This window comes from Theropithecus gelada, chromosome 13, assembly GCF_003255815.1.
Source record: "Theropithecus gelada isolate Dixy chromosome 13, Tgel_1.0, whole genome shotgun sequence".
NCBI classification, from domain to species: Eukaryota; Metazoa; Chordata; class Mammalia; order Primates; family Cercopithecidae; genus Theropithecus; species Theropithecus gelada.
Window position 1 is genome coordinate 58332202 of NC_037681.1, and position 13107 is coordinate 58345308.

The 13107-nt window shown below is 40.3% G+C and overlaps 1 protein-coding gene across 7 annotated transcripts in view; it reads left to right on the forward strand.

Annotated features, from left to right (window-relative positions):
* Positions 1 to 13107, forward strand: part of RMDN2 (regulator of microtubule dynamics 2) — a 127720-nt gene that overhangs the window by 12897 nt on the left and 101716 nt on the right. For 2 of the 7 annotated variants that reach the window (XM_025405881.1, XM_025405880.1), the window contains exons 1-2: positions 10610 to 10761; positions 11698 to 12666. The exons of 4 other annotated variants lie outside the window; for them this stretch is intronic. In XM_025405881.1, coding sequence (XP_025261666.1) covers positions 10745 to 10761; positions 11698 to 12666 — 986 coding nt within the window. In that variant the 5' untranslated portion in view covers positions 10610 to 10744. Of the gene's footprint in view, positions 1 to 10609; positions 10762 to 11697; positions 12667 to 13107 lie in introns of those variants that run through there. One more of the 7 variants, XM_025405886.1, reaches the window with a different exon arrangement.

Here is a 13107-nt window from a genome sequence, read left to right on the forward strand (position 1 = left end):
GTGCTTCCTTCAGAAGCTCTTGTAAGGGAGGCTTGATGGTGACAAAATCCCTCAGCATTTGCTTGTCTATAAAGGATTTTATTTCTCCTTCACTTATGAAGCTTAATTTGGCTCGATATGAAGTTCTGGGTTGAAAATTCTTTTCTTTAAGGATGTTAAATATTGACCCCCACTCTCTTCTGGCTTGTAGAGTTTCTGCAGAGAGATCTCCTGTTAGTCTGGTGGGCTTCCCTTTGTGGGTACCTCAACCTTTCTCTCTGGCTGTCCTTAATATTTTTTCCTTCATTTCAACCATGGTGAATCTGACAATTATGTGTTTTGGGGTTTCTCTTCTTGAGGAATATCTTTGTGGTGTTCTCCATATTTCCTGAATTTGAATGTTGGCCTGTCTTGCTATGTTGGGGAAGTTCTCCTGGATAGTATCCTGAAGTGTGTTTTCCAACTTGGTTCCATTTTTCCTGTCACTTTCAGGTGCACCTGAATGTAGGTTTGGTCTTTTCACATAGTCTCATATTTCTTGGAGGCTTTGTTCATTCCTTTTCATTCTTTTTTTCTCTAATATTATCTTCACGCTTTATTTCATTAAGTTGATCTTCAATCTCTTATATCCTTTCTTCCGGTTGATCAGTTTGGCTTTTGATACTTGTGTATGCTTCATGAAGTTCTTGTGCTATGTTTTTCAGCTCCATCAGGTCATGCATGGTCATTTATGTTCTTCTCTAAACTTGTTATTTTTGTTAGCAATTTCTCTAACCTTTTATCAAGGTTTCCTTGCATTGGGTTAGAGCTTGTTCCTTTAGCTCAGAGGAGTTTGTTATTACCTACCATCTGAAGCCTACTTCTGTCAATTCATCAAACTCATTCTCTGTCCAGTTTTGTTCTCTTGCTGGCGAGGAGTTGTGATCCTTAGGAGGAGAAGAGGCATTCTGTTTTTTGGAATTTTCAGCCTTTTGGGACTGGTTTTCCTCATCTTTGTGTATTTATTTACCTTTGTTCTTTGTTGTTGGTGACCTTCTGATGGAGTTTTTGCGTGGTCTTCCTTTTTGCTGATGTTGATGCTATTGCTTTCTGTTTGTTAGTTTGCCTTCTAACAGTTAGGCCCCTCTTCTGCAGCTCTGTTGGAGTTTGCTGGGAGTCCACTCCAGACCCTGTTTGCCTGGGTATCACCAGTGGAGGCTGCAGAACAGCAAAGATTGCTGCCTGCTCCTTCCTCTAGAAGCTTCGTCCCAGAGGGGCAGCTGCCAGATGCCAACTGGAGCTCTCCTGTGTGAGATGTCTGTTGACCCCTGCTGGGAGGTGTCTCCCAGTCAGGAGGCACAGGGATCAGGGACTTACTTGAGGAGGCAGTCTGTCCCTTAGCAGAATTTGAGCACTGTGCTGGGAGATCCACTGCTCTCTTTAGAGCTGGCAGGCAGGAATATTTAAGTCTGCTGAAGCTGCACCCACAGCTGCCCCTTCCCCCAGGTGCTCTGTCTCAGGGAAATGGGAGTTTTATATGTAAGCGGCAGACTGAGGCTACTGCCTTTCTTTCGGAGATGCCCTGCCCAGAGAGGAGGAATCTAGAAAGGCAATCTGGCTACAGCTGCTTTGCAGTGCTGCAATGGGCTCTACTCAGTCTGAACTTCCTGGTGGCTTTGTTTACACCATGTGGGGAAAACTGCCTACTCAAGCCTCAGTAAGGTGGACACCCCTTCCCCCACCATGCTGGGACATCCCAGGTCGACTTCAGACTGCTGTGCTGTCAGCGAGAGTTTCCAGCCAGTGGATCTTAGCTTGCTGGACTCTGTGGGGGTGGGATCCGCTGGGCTAGGCCACTTGGCTCCCTGGCTTCAGCCCTTTCCAGGGGAGTGAATGGTTCTGTCTCGCTGGTGTTCCAGGTGCCACTGGGGTACAAAAAAAAAAAAAAAATCCTGCAGCTAGCTTGGTATCTTCCCAAACAGTCACTCAGTTTTGTGCTTGAAACCCTGGGCCCTTGTGGCGCAGGTACTGGAGGGAATCTCCTCGTCTGTGGGTTGTGAAGACCATGGAAAAAGTGTAGTATCTGAGCCGGATATCTCTGTCCCTCACGGCAAGTCCCTCACAGCTCCCCTTGGCTAGGGGAGGGAGTTCTCTGGCCCCTTGCACTTCCTGGGTGAGGCGAAACCCCACCCAGCTTCACCTCACCCTCCATAGGCTGCACCCACTGTCTAACCTGTCCCAGTGAGATGCACCAGGTACCTCAGTTGGAAATGCAGAAATCGCCCACCTTCTGCATTGGTCTCGCTGGATGCTGCAGACCGGAGCTGTGTCTATTTGGCCATCTTACCCGGGAATCCTCATGTTTTTGCTCTTATAAACAATTCTTTATTGAACACCTTCCTTCATAGTTCCTTAGGCATATGTGGAAGAATTTCTTGAAAGTATACATTTGAAGTCTATATAATAGACTATGTTATTATTATATATTACTAAATTATTCCATAAAGTATACCAAGTTACTATCCTGTGAGCAGTATATGAGAATTCTTATCTTCCCATACAAATTTTTATATTGTCAGACTTTTTAATTTTAGCCAACCTGAAGATGAAATCGTAACTAATTATTTTTCAATTTGTATTTCCCTGAACACCAGTAAGATCGAACTTGTCTTCATTCATTTGCCATTTAGTCCTCTTCTATGAATTTCTTTTAAAAAAAGAAAAGTTAACATTAACAATTGAAGTCCCCACATTCATTCAGTGTGAGTGTCTACTCTGTGACAGGTGCTGTTCTAGTTAATAGAACCCTAAAGGCCAAGAAAAAAGCAATAAGTGCGAAGCACCTTTCCATCCTGCAGCCAGATGCTAGACCTTCCTGGGCAGGACTTGCTAGGAGATTGAAGCCACTGCCAGCATGAGCAGCCAGCCATCCACGTGCCACCCATGAAAGGAACTGCTAAAGGCTGAGTGCAGCATTTCTCCCTGGAAAGTTGTTCACATTTTGGGGATCCCACTAGTATAGTGGGTATATACCAGCTTTCATAAGAAGCTTTTATAAGAAGCTGGATGCTGTGGGAATGGATGCCATTGCTCAAGCACAATGTGTAGCATGGGAAGAGAGAAGAGAATGGAGTACAGAGCTTTTTGGAACCAGTACTGAAGGAGTGGATAGAGGTGGATAAGCCTGCAAAAGAAGACGGATGACTGGTCAAAGCAGTGAGCAGGGAACCAGAGGACAAAGTTGTCACAGAAACCAAGAGAGGGCAAGATTTCCAGAATAGTGGTAAAAAGTCACAGGTTTTAGAATCATTCTGACCCAAGCAGGAATCCTGGTTCAGCCTTTAACTAGCCGTGTAACTTCACTTCTCCAAACCTCAATTTATTTATCTTAAAATGTGGTTAATAATGCATGTCTCATGTTGTTTTAGGTGCTAATGAAAGTTGAGATAATAAAGTTGCTTTGCACTATATCTAAAATCTTTTTTAAAATGAATTGTTTTATAATTAGAAGGAAATGATCAGATGTATTAAATGTACTAGAACAGGACTTGGCAAACTTTTTCTGTAAGAATTTTAGGCTGTATATTCCACGAATCCTTCATTGCGCTCCATTCTATTATATATGCATTTTTCATGTTAAACTGCAGTTAAACTCTTCCTCTATCCTTCTAAATTAACTTTGCGAAGTTGGAGTGTAGTCTTTCCCCCCTTAGGCTATGCATTAATTGAGGTTTTCTTTTCACCGTGACTTTATAATGTCTAGTATACAATATTTCTACTCCCCATATCTTTGCTCTGCACAGTCACCTTGCCCTTCCCCCTACCAACTAAGAAAAAAAGATGGTCATATTGTCATGCCAACAGGTGAAGTGTATAAGGTGTCTGTGTATTATGTGTAGCTTCAGAGTTAAATTGAAATTGCCAGGCACAGGTTTAGTCTTGTCATTTTGTTTACACATAGGGGAAAACAATTCTGTTTATTAAACATTTTGTGTAACTGCACCACCCAAGTTCTGCCAAGCTGAAAACTTGGACCTTTTCTATGTAGTGACTTTTTAGTTTTAGTTTTCATAACCTGGAGATGAGGCTGTTGTTTTTTCATGATGTATGTAGTGTCTCGTAACCGGAGTTTGCTTTAGTTTTATAGTATCTGTACTCCTTGGATTTTTCAAGAGTTATTTTGTAAACAGATGATGTATTTCTCATTGAAAACACAATTTAAAAAAAACAGCCAATCTTAAAAAAAAAAAAAAAAAAAAAGAATTTTAGGCTCTGAGGACCGCACAGCCTCCATCTCAAAACTCTGCCATTGTAGTGTGAAAGCAGCCATAGGCAGTATGGGTATGGCTGCATTCCAATAAAACTTTATTTACAAAAACAGAGGGCTGGTAGATTAGGCCCGCAGGGTGTAGTTTGCCAACCTCTGAACTAGAAAAATACATTTAACAGTAGCCTTTCACTTCTAATGTGTTTGGTCAAGTAAAATAGGGACTGAACTGTGTTTGCCGGATTTGAGACTTAGGAGGTCACTTATTGAGAAGCTTTGCAGGAGAAGTTGGTGGATAGTGATAAGTACAGAAACCTGATCTACGCCTGGACAAATGAAAGAGAGGTAAAGATGTGGACACCAGAAGGGTGGACGCTTATTTCAAGGAACTTGACTTTAGATGAAAGGAGGATGTGTAATTAAGAAGGGGTATCAGGTTCAGAGAACATGTATTTTGTGTTTTCACCTGAGAGATACTTGAGCATATTTATGGGCCACAGGGAAGAAGCCAATACAGAGGGCAAGAGTAAAGATGCAGGAAAAGGGCCTTTTAAAAAAATATCAAAAATAAAACAAAGGAAATAACCTATGAAACAAAGTGTCACCTGACCTTTTTAGCAGCAGTACACCTTAGGTATTGGGATAACATGTCGAAGAAAGAATAGTGTCACTTGCCGACTCTAGGGAAGCTTTATTAAGCTCAAGATAGTATCTGGTAACATGGAAACTGACAATATAAAGTAGCATTGCTGCCCCTAGTAAAGGAGTAAGTACTAGCTTAGAAAAGGTTAAGCTCTTCTCTACATTTTGTCATCTTCCTAATCAATGTCCCTGTTGCCATTAAATCTATAAATATAATAACCAATAGATTCTTAAGAAAGACGGAAAGAACACATTTGCAGATTCATTCATTTCTAAAACAGATGTTTTCTGAGCAGCCACTATGAGCTACACACTTGTAGATGAGTACAGTGGTAACAAAGCCCTTGCACTCTTAGAGCTTATATGCTATTGGCCATGGATTCCAATTTGGACACATTTGTCTTCAGAAGCCTCATCTAGTGATCTTCCTGTGCCTTCTTCAAAACTTGAAGTGTCCAACATCCATCCACTGTACCAGCACATCTACAAATGAATCTGGGTACCCCAATACCTTGACACCAAGAGTAATACTTAGATTTCTACAAGTCTCTAATGCTTAGTACAATCGATACAATATATACAAAATCAAAATTATGGTAATTCTACATGTTATATAAGGGGGGGAAAAAAGACCCCAGTTCTGTGACTACACAGATATTACAGAAGAAAAGGGAAGTCAACTCCATCAATAATTTTTTCCAGATCCTGTCCTAAATGTCTTATATTCATTATCTCATTTAATATACACATTAACTCTGAAGTTTTAGACACAAGGCAGTGGAGTCTGGGAAAGATTAGGCAACTCACTGCTAAGGGATAGAGTCTGTACACTTTACCACTCTGTTGCACTGCCTCTCGCCTTACTCATCCCCACTTAAGAAAGTACACAGTGTCAGAATGCTCTAAAAACAGTATCCTAGGGGATAAAGGGAAGGGGGATAAGGTGAAGGTGTATGTGAAATACCTGCTGAATTCAGACTTCACCTCTCAAGGTGAATACCCATGTATGAAACTCACCTCAATTCCATTTGAATACCTTTTTAAGCCTAACCTAAGAAGGAACAGGTGGGTTCAGCCTACTGTATTTCATTAATTCTAAGATGAACATTTTTAACATTTTAAGTCTCGTAAATGGAGACGTTTCTTACCGTCAATTAATAGCATTATAGAACTGAATCATAATTTTATTGGCAACTTTTTTTTCTTTCTTACAATTGATGGTGTTTCTGACTCTATGAAATAGAAGGTAGATACCTTGGCTGGGCGCAGTGGCTCACGCCTGTAATCCCAGCACTTTGGGAGGCCGAGGTGGGCAGATCATGAGGTCAGGAGATCGAGACCATCCTGGCGAAAACAGTGAAACCCTGTCTCTACTAAAAATACAAAAAAATTAGCTGGGCGTGATGGTGGACACTTGTGGTCCCAGCTGCTTGGGAGGCTGAGGCAGGAGAATGGTGTGAGCCTGGGAGGTGGAGGTTGCAGTGCTCCGAGATCGCACCACTGCACTCCAGCCCGGGCAACAGAGCGAGATTCCGTCTCAAAAAAAAAAAAAAAGAAAGAAAGAAAGTAGATACCTTTGTGGGTGTAGGGGTTGGAAGTTGAAAGAGTTCCTGCCTTATAACTTTAGTTTTTTCAGGGAGGGTGGACTGTAGGCCATCTGCTAGGGTGGAGGTGAATGGACACTGACACATTTGAGAAAGAAGAGTGAGATGTTTATTTTTCTCTTCCCTATACTATCCCTCTCCTGTCCTCTATCAGTTTCCATGTCTTAGGACTTTGACCTCCTTAAGAATCTGCACTAATGTGTTTACTGTGGTGTTCCCAGTGCTTAGCACAGTTTATCATCCAGCACATGATAAATTATCATGAAGTATTTGCGTTAACGATGAATGAACACGTGAAGGAAGAAAGTTTGGAAGAGCAGGTGTGGAGAGTAGAAGAGGGAATTAACTAGAAATTTTCGTAAGGATTACCCAGGAGGTGGTTTCCCCATTTGAGATTCAAGACTACGTACCAGTCTTCACTGTTGGTTGATTCTGTTTTTCAATAGTTATTGCCATTTCATATATGAGAGTAAGAACCCTGGTGGTTGAGTTGATTCAGATTTGGGGATTTTTAGGGTGAGCTTGATAGAGAGGCAAAAGGCGGAGGATGTGGAGAGTATAGAGAAGAAAACAAATTGTCTAATGTTGCTAGAATGCAGATGTACTTGTTGGCCTAGAATACATACTTTTTGTTTTCATTGTTTCAAAACTACTTCCAGCTTGTTTTTGCATCATTTCAAACCCTTGATTGTGTCATGTTCTATATTCTTGACTAGAATGCTTTTAGTAACTACTGTCTAGTGAATTTATTTTATTTTTTGAAATTATTTTTTTAATTTTGATTTTTGTAGATTTAGAGAATAAAAATACAGTTCTGTTACATGGCTGTTTTGCAAAGTGTGAGCTTTTAGTGTAACTATCACCCAAATAGTGTACATTGTACCCGTTAGGTAATTTCTCATCCCTTACCTCCTCCCACCCTCCCACCTTTAGAAGTGTCCACTGTCTGTTATTCCATGCTCAATGTCCATGTGTACACATTATTTAGTTCCCTCTTATGAATGAGAATATGTAGTATTTGACTTTCTGTTTCTGAGTTATTCAGTGAATTTTAATAACCTTCTTTCTCTCAAAAGAAAATAATATATGGATGAGAAAATTCTGAAAGTAGAATTTCTATAAAATAGAAATAACCAATATTTGTGCTATATTCATAAAAAAGCCATACTTTTTCTGCCTCGCAAGTCACATACAGACAGCTGTGTCATCTTGGTAACCAACTACAAACAGGGAACTTATGTGGATAGAGTGTAATGTTGTAGTGAAAGGAAATACAACAGTTTACCTGGTGCCAATTTAAAAATGAACATTACTGTTACTGTCCACAATCAGGCACATTTGATAAACTATTTATAAAAACAACTAAATTAATGTAATGAATTGAATAGTTTGTATTATTATTATTGAAGAATAATACTACACTCAGATCAGCTACAGATGTACATTTTTCAATAGCTGAATTCAGAGTACTTCACAATATTTGTTTTGAATAATGTGGAAAAACTTACATTTGTCAATTCAAGTTAATTCAATTTTTAGTTTGGGGCTTGTTCTTTGTGTTAAGGTTTCAGTCCCAGTCAGGGCTCTTCCCTTGTGCCTCCAACTTCTCCCCATGTGTAATATAGATTCTCTGAAGAGACTTGTCATCTAGGTTCCAGGAGGGGGACATTCAGCCCTGGTATTGTTCACTGTCTTTTCTAGACTCCAGCTTAGATAGGCAGCTGCTATGAGGTACCTCCAAAGATGCTTCTGCCTTGACTCTGGGGGTCGTCAGTGACCCACATGTTCTGGAACAGAGCTACTCAAACTGTGGTCTGTGGACCAGCAACATCAGCATCCCGTCTTGCCTGTGGGAGTGTGGGAAATGCACATTCTCAGGACATACCTCGGACCTAGCGAATCAGAATGTGTGGGAGCAGTGCTCAGGAATCTGCGTTTTAACAAGCTCTGTGGATGACTCTTACACACCCTAACATTTGAGAAGCTTTATTCTAAAAGATTTTCTAATATCCACCTGAGCAATCTTGATGAACTTTTCATTTTAATGAGTGGTAATTGTGGTTAGAGATAAACAAAAGGTTCATTGGGCATAGTGAGTATAATGATGGAATATTGACCTTGGTGAGAATAGAGTGGCTGTTGTAGAAAAGGAGGAGGGTTGGGTGGCCATAGGGCATGATAAAAGCAGAAGGTACCTGGGGTCATGGAATTGATAATAAAGAGAATTGGGAATGAATGGAAGGATGAACATGTTTTAGATGCTTGTCATTATAAGGGGTTACTATTTGCTTTTGGGCTAAGTCTAATTTTGGTTCTCTTAAAAATAAGCCAAAAGGAGGCAATTTGCAGACATTTAGAGGGTTAGGTAAGTTCTTCATGTAGAACAATATTAAACAGCTTCTAGATATTACCTGTACTGGTATGATATTTCTTTTCTGATGTCTGAGCAGATCTAGATCTTCTTCCTCATCCTCCAAATGCACCACACCCAAACACCTTTTTTTTGTGTCTGGATAATCATAGATTTGCTTGAATAGGGTCGGGGGAGTGATCTGACCTCTTTATTACCTCCACTGAGCAGCAGTGATTAACAATGTTCAGATTTAGTTACAAATAATTATTTCCTTTGGGGTAGCTCAGTGAGCAGATGCTTCTTTTAGAGGCCATTGGTGGGAGTGTTAAACAACAAGCTGGCCCAATTTTTCAAAGAAAAATTTCTTATAGAAACTTCATAAGCATTACATATTCTGTTCTTGCAATGTGCAGAAGAGATCCTTTTGGAAAATGACAATCAGACCTTAGTGTGGCTTAGGAAAAAAAGACAGTAATCTCACAAGCGAGGGAAAATTTAATAGATTGCTACAGAGACAGACAGTCCTCCTTGGGCTTCTTGTGCTCCCAGACATCTTGCTACATGAGCCACGCATGTGAGGCCCTGGTCATTCTTTATGTGGGCCATTTTTCAGGGTTGTGGTGAGCAACCTTGAAGAATGAGTTACTGTTTCCCTTCAGGACCAAGAGCAGGTTTAGCAGGTTTGCTTACTACTTACTGTAGAAGTGGTAGATCATCTAAGCTCAGCCTTCTTTCCTGTAACACAATCCACTGTGAATGCAAGTGTCCTTGGGCCCTCTGCATTGCCCCTGTGGCAATGTGGGACCCAGGAAAACTAATATAAATGTCCTGGTGATCATGCTGCTTTGCTGTGCTGTAAGTAACGTAAGTCTTCTGTCTCTAACCCAGGAATCTCATGTCTTCTGCCGGCATCCATGAAACAGTAAGAGATTAATTTATTAGTTTGTATGTAAACTAAAATCAAATTACAAATCCGATCATCGTATGTTGAACATTAGAGAGAGCTTTGGGTCTCTTAAAAGGAATTTGTTCAAGGGTTTCCTGAGTAGGGTGTTAGGAAGGGAGCAAAGGCTAGAGGCAGTAGTAGTATTTAGGATCAGGAGATTGCACAGTAAATGAAAGTATTTGAGGGGGGGTTTCATGTCATAGGTAGTTATACAAATACACATATACCTGTTATGGGGACAGTAACCCAAATTGGTTTGGATAAGAAAGGATAGTGTTTCTTTTCTAATAACTCTGTTAACCTTGCCTTTAGGTGAGTATCAGTTGTTCTGAGGAGTAATAGTGGCACAGCATATCCCCGTAATCTGTACAAATGGCCCAAGCAGTCAGATGGCATACTTTACTGCTAAGGTGGATGAGGCTTGTTTTCATTTGTGGGGGCAAGGACATGTGCTACTTATTAAACTTTTTTTTCCCTTCTCAATGTATCTTTAGGCCAAAGTCTCTAACAGTTGCTTTTCTGTATCACTGAAGGATGCAAAAATCTGGGGTAAAGAATGTTCAAGTGAAAGAAGAAGGAGTTAGTAGGACAGGGATGTAGAAGGCAGCTGGTGAGAGAGATGGTCCAAGGTAAAGGATTGTGCAGGTGTCATATATGTTATTGTCCTCATACAGCTGTTTTCCCACCCCTGGATTTGTTGGATAACTCCTTGAACAGTGAAGGTAGAAACACATTCCACAGCCATGTGAATTCCAACTTCTGAGAAAGCTGAGCTACAGAACAGTTCTAATATAAACTGATGTAATGAGATTCTAGAGTCTGCTGTCATCACATTCTGTGTTGTTACCATGTTAACTCCATATGCAGCTTGAGCATTCGGTCTTCTGACCTGTTCCACCTACAAAGGGCATTTTATGGCTTAAAGATGATGGCCTAGAAGGGAGGGGAGAGACTTACTTTGGATTAAATTCAAAATGGGAAAATGCTTAAGGTAAGCCTTAGGAAAAAACTTCAACATATGCTAAAGGAACATTGAAAATATTCATAAACCAACCTTTAGTGCTTCCTTTAGTTTCCCATAATAACTGGATGTCCTGGACTGTCCGGATATTTACTTGAATCATTATCCCCAGAGAGATTCTGCTTCATCCATGGTTAATATTTTAAAATACAATTAGTCAACAGAATATAAGTTTATTCTCCTTACCTCCTTTAAATACAGTAGTTTAGTAGTCTCAAACAGATATTGTGGTTTATTACTTTTTTTTTTTTTTGAGAAGGAGTCTCACTTGTCACCCAGGCTGGAGTGCAGTGGTGCAATCTCGGCTCACTGCAACCTCCGACTTCTGGGTTGAAGCCATTCTCCCGCCTCAGCCTCCCGAGTAGCTGGGACTACAGGCGCCCACCACCACGCCCGGCCAATTTTTTTATATTTTTAGTAGAGACGGTGTTTCACTGTGTTAGCCAGGATGGTCTCGATCTCCTGACCTTGTGATCCACCCGCCTCAGCCTCCCAAAGTGCTGGGATTAGAGCCCTGAGCCACCGAGCCCGGCCTGGTTTATTATTTTTAAAACCAGTTCTGTCTTTTCCTTTGGGAATCTTTTTGTTCTGGTATCCTGGCATATGCTTCCCCTGATCTTTCTACCTGCTTCCCTGATTTTATCAACTTCTCTTCCCAAGGTTTAATAGAGTGGGTAGGTACTATGTAGGCAGAAATAAGCTTTTAGACTCGTGTATTCTTTTGAGTACATCTGTTGACCATTAACTTCAGCTCCCCTATTCTTATTCCCTGCTGTTTCCGTATTGGTATGGAAACAATACCAGCTGGTAGACACCAAAATGTGGATATTATCCTTCAGGAGGCTTGGCAGGTCTCCACTCTGCTCCCTATTTTTTTTTCCTCATTTGACCCTTTTCTCACTCTAGCTGCTGCAAAGAGGACCAGAGCTTCCAGCGATGTTCTCCAGAAGATCAAGTTACTACAGACGCCCAGCATCGTGGAGCCTCTTCTATTTCACAACCAAATGTATCTCTTGGTCATAAAATGTCTTATTCCCCTATAACATGTAAAGTCAATTCAGCCAAAGCAAGTAGAAGGTTGTTATCTCTATCAAGTCCGTCTTTCTCTGAAAGAAGATGTTCTCTATTTGTTGGATTTCAAAAAAGAAATGCTTCCTCATACCGTCAACAAAGTAGAGCTAACTTTGATTCTGAAGAAGACACAAGCTTCACTGATTTAAAATCTTCCTCAGACCATTTTGGTAGCTTTATGTCCTGCAGGAGACGTTTCTCATCCCGTAAACTAAGTATAGTTTCCTATTACAAGAGTGCCAATTTTTTTGATCCTCAAGCAAGTGGCCAGAATGTGTTTAATCTAAAAGAAATCGAAATCTTTTCTAAAACCTCAAATAATACTGATGCTAAAAAACATATAACCATCTCTGCTCCTGAATATAACACTAAAAATTTTAAGAATTTTGAAACAAACACTACTTCTCCAGCCTTTGGAAACACTATTGATACAGCCTCCTATCAACAAAGCACATCATCCTTCTTTTCTCTTGCAAGTGATGTTTCCTCTCCCGATCAACAAAATGGAATTGCCACTGATATTCAACAAAGGGGCCAATTATGTAAAGATTTAAAAGATTTCCTTCATCCTGGTACTGAAAGTTACAGCACAGATCGTTCTGCAATCACGATTCAACAGCATCCCTCTCAAAGTGGAACTTTCCCATTCCTCCATAAAGCTGGATTTTCTTCATCTTATAAAAATTCTGGTTGCTTTATCCCATTTCAAAACGAAGTAACTTCAGGCCCATCTGAAGATGAAGACTTTGCTGTCTTGTTTCAAGATGAAGACAGATCTTCGCCTATTGAAATTCCTAAAATAAGGTCACCTCAGACTTTACCCTGTCTTAGAAGGGCACCTCAAATAGTTTTCCCACCAGTCACTGTCATAGTCTGTAGAACTCATTTCTCATAACTCCCCTTTCCTCACCAAGCTTCACTGCATTTTCTGAAAAAGATTCCTACATTGCAGTATAAATTTAATTGCTGTACTTTTGAAAATTAGTTTATTGATGTTATTGGAGTATGGAAGTCAAAGATGATTTTGTTTCAAGTTTTTTTCAGATTTACTGCTTAAAGATGGGCTAATCTCAGATTTCTGAGTGACTGTTGTAATACTTTTGTGGTCTAAAAATAACATCAAGCCTTGGTGTATGGACCTTCTAAAAGTAATACATTCTTTGAGAGTTTAGTATCCCCTTTTATCATACTCTAATCGTTAGAAACAGTATTCTTACATAATCTCTAGAGTTATATTCATCAGTA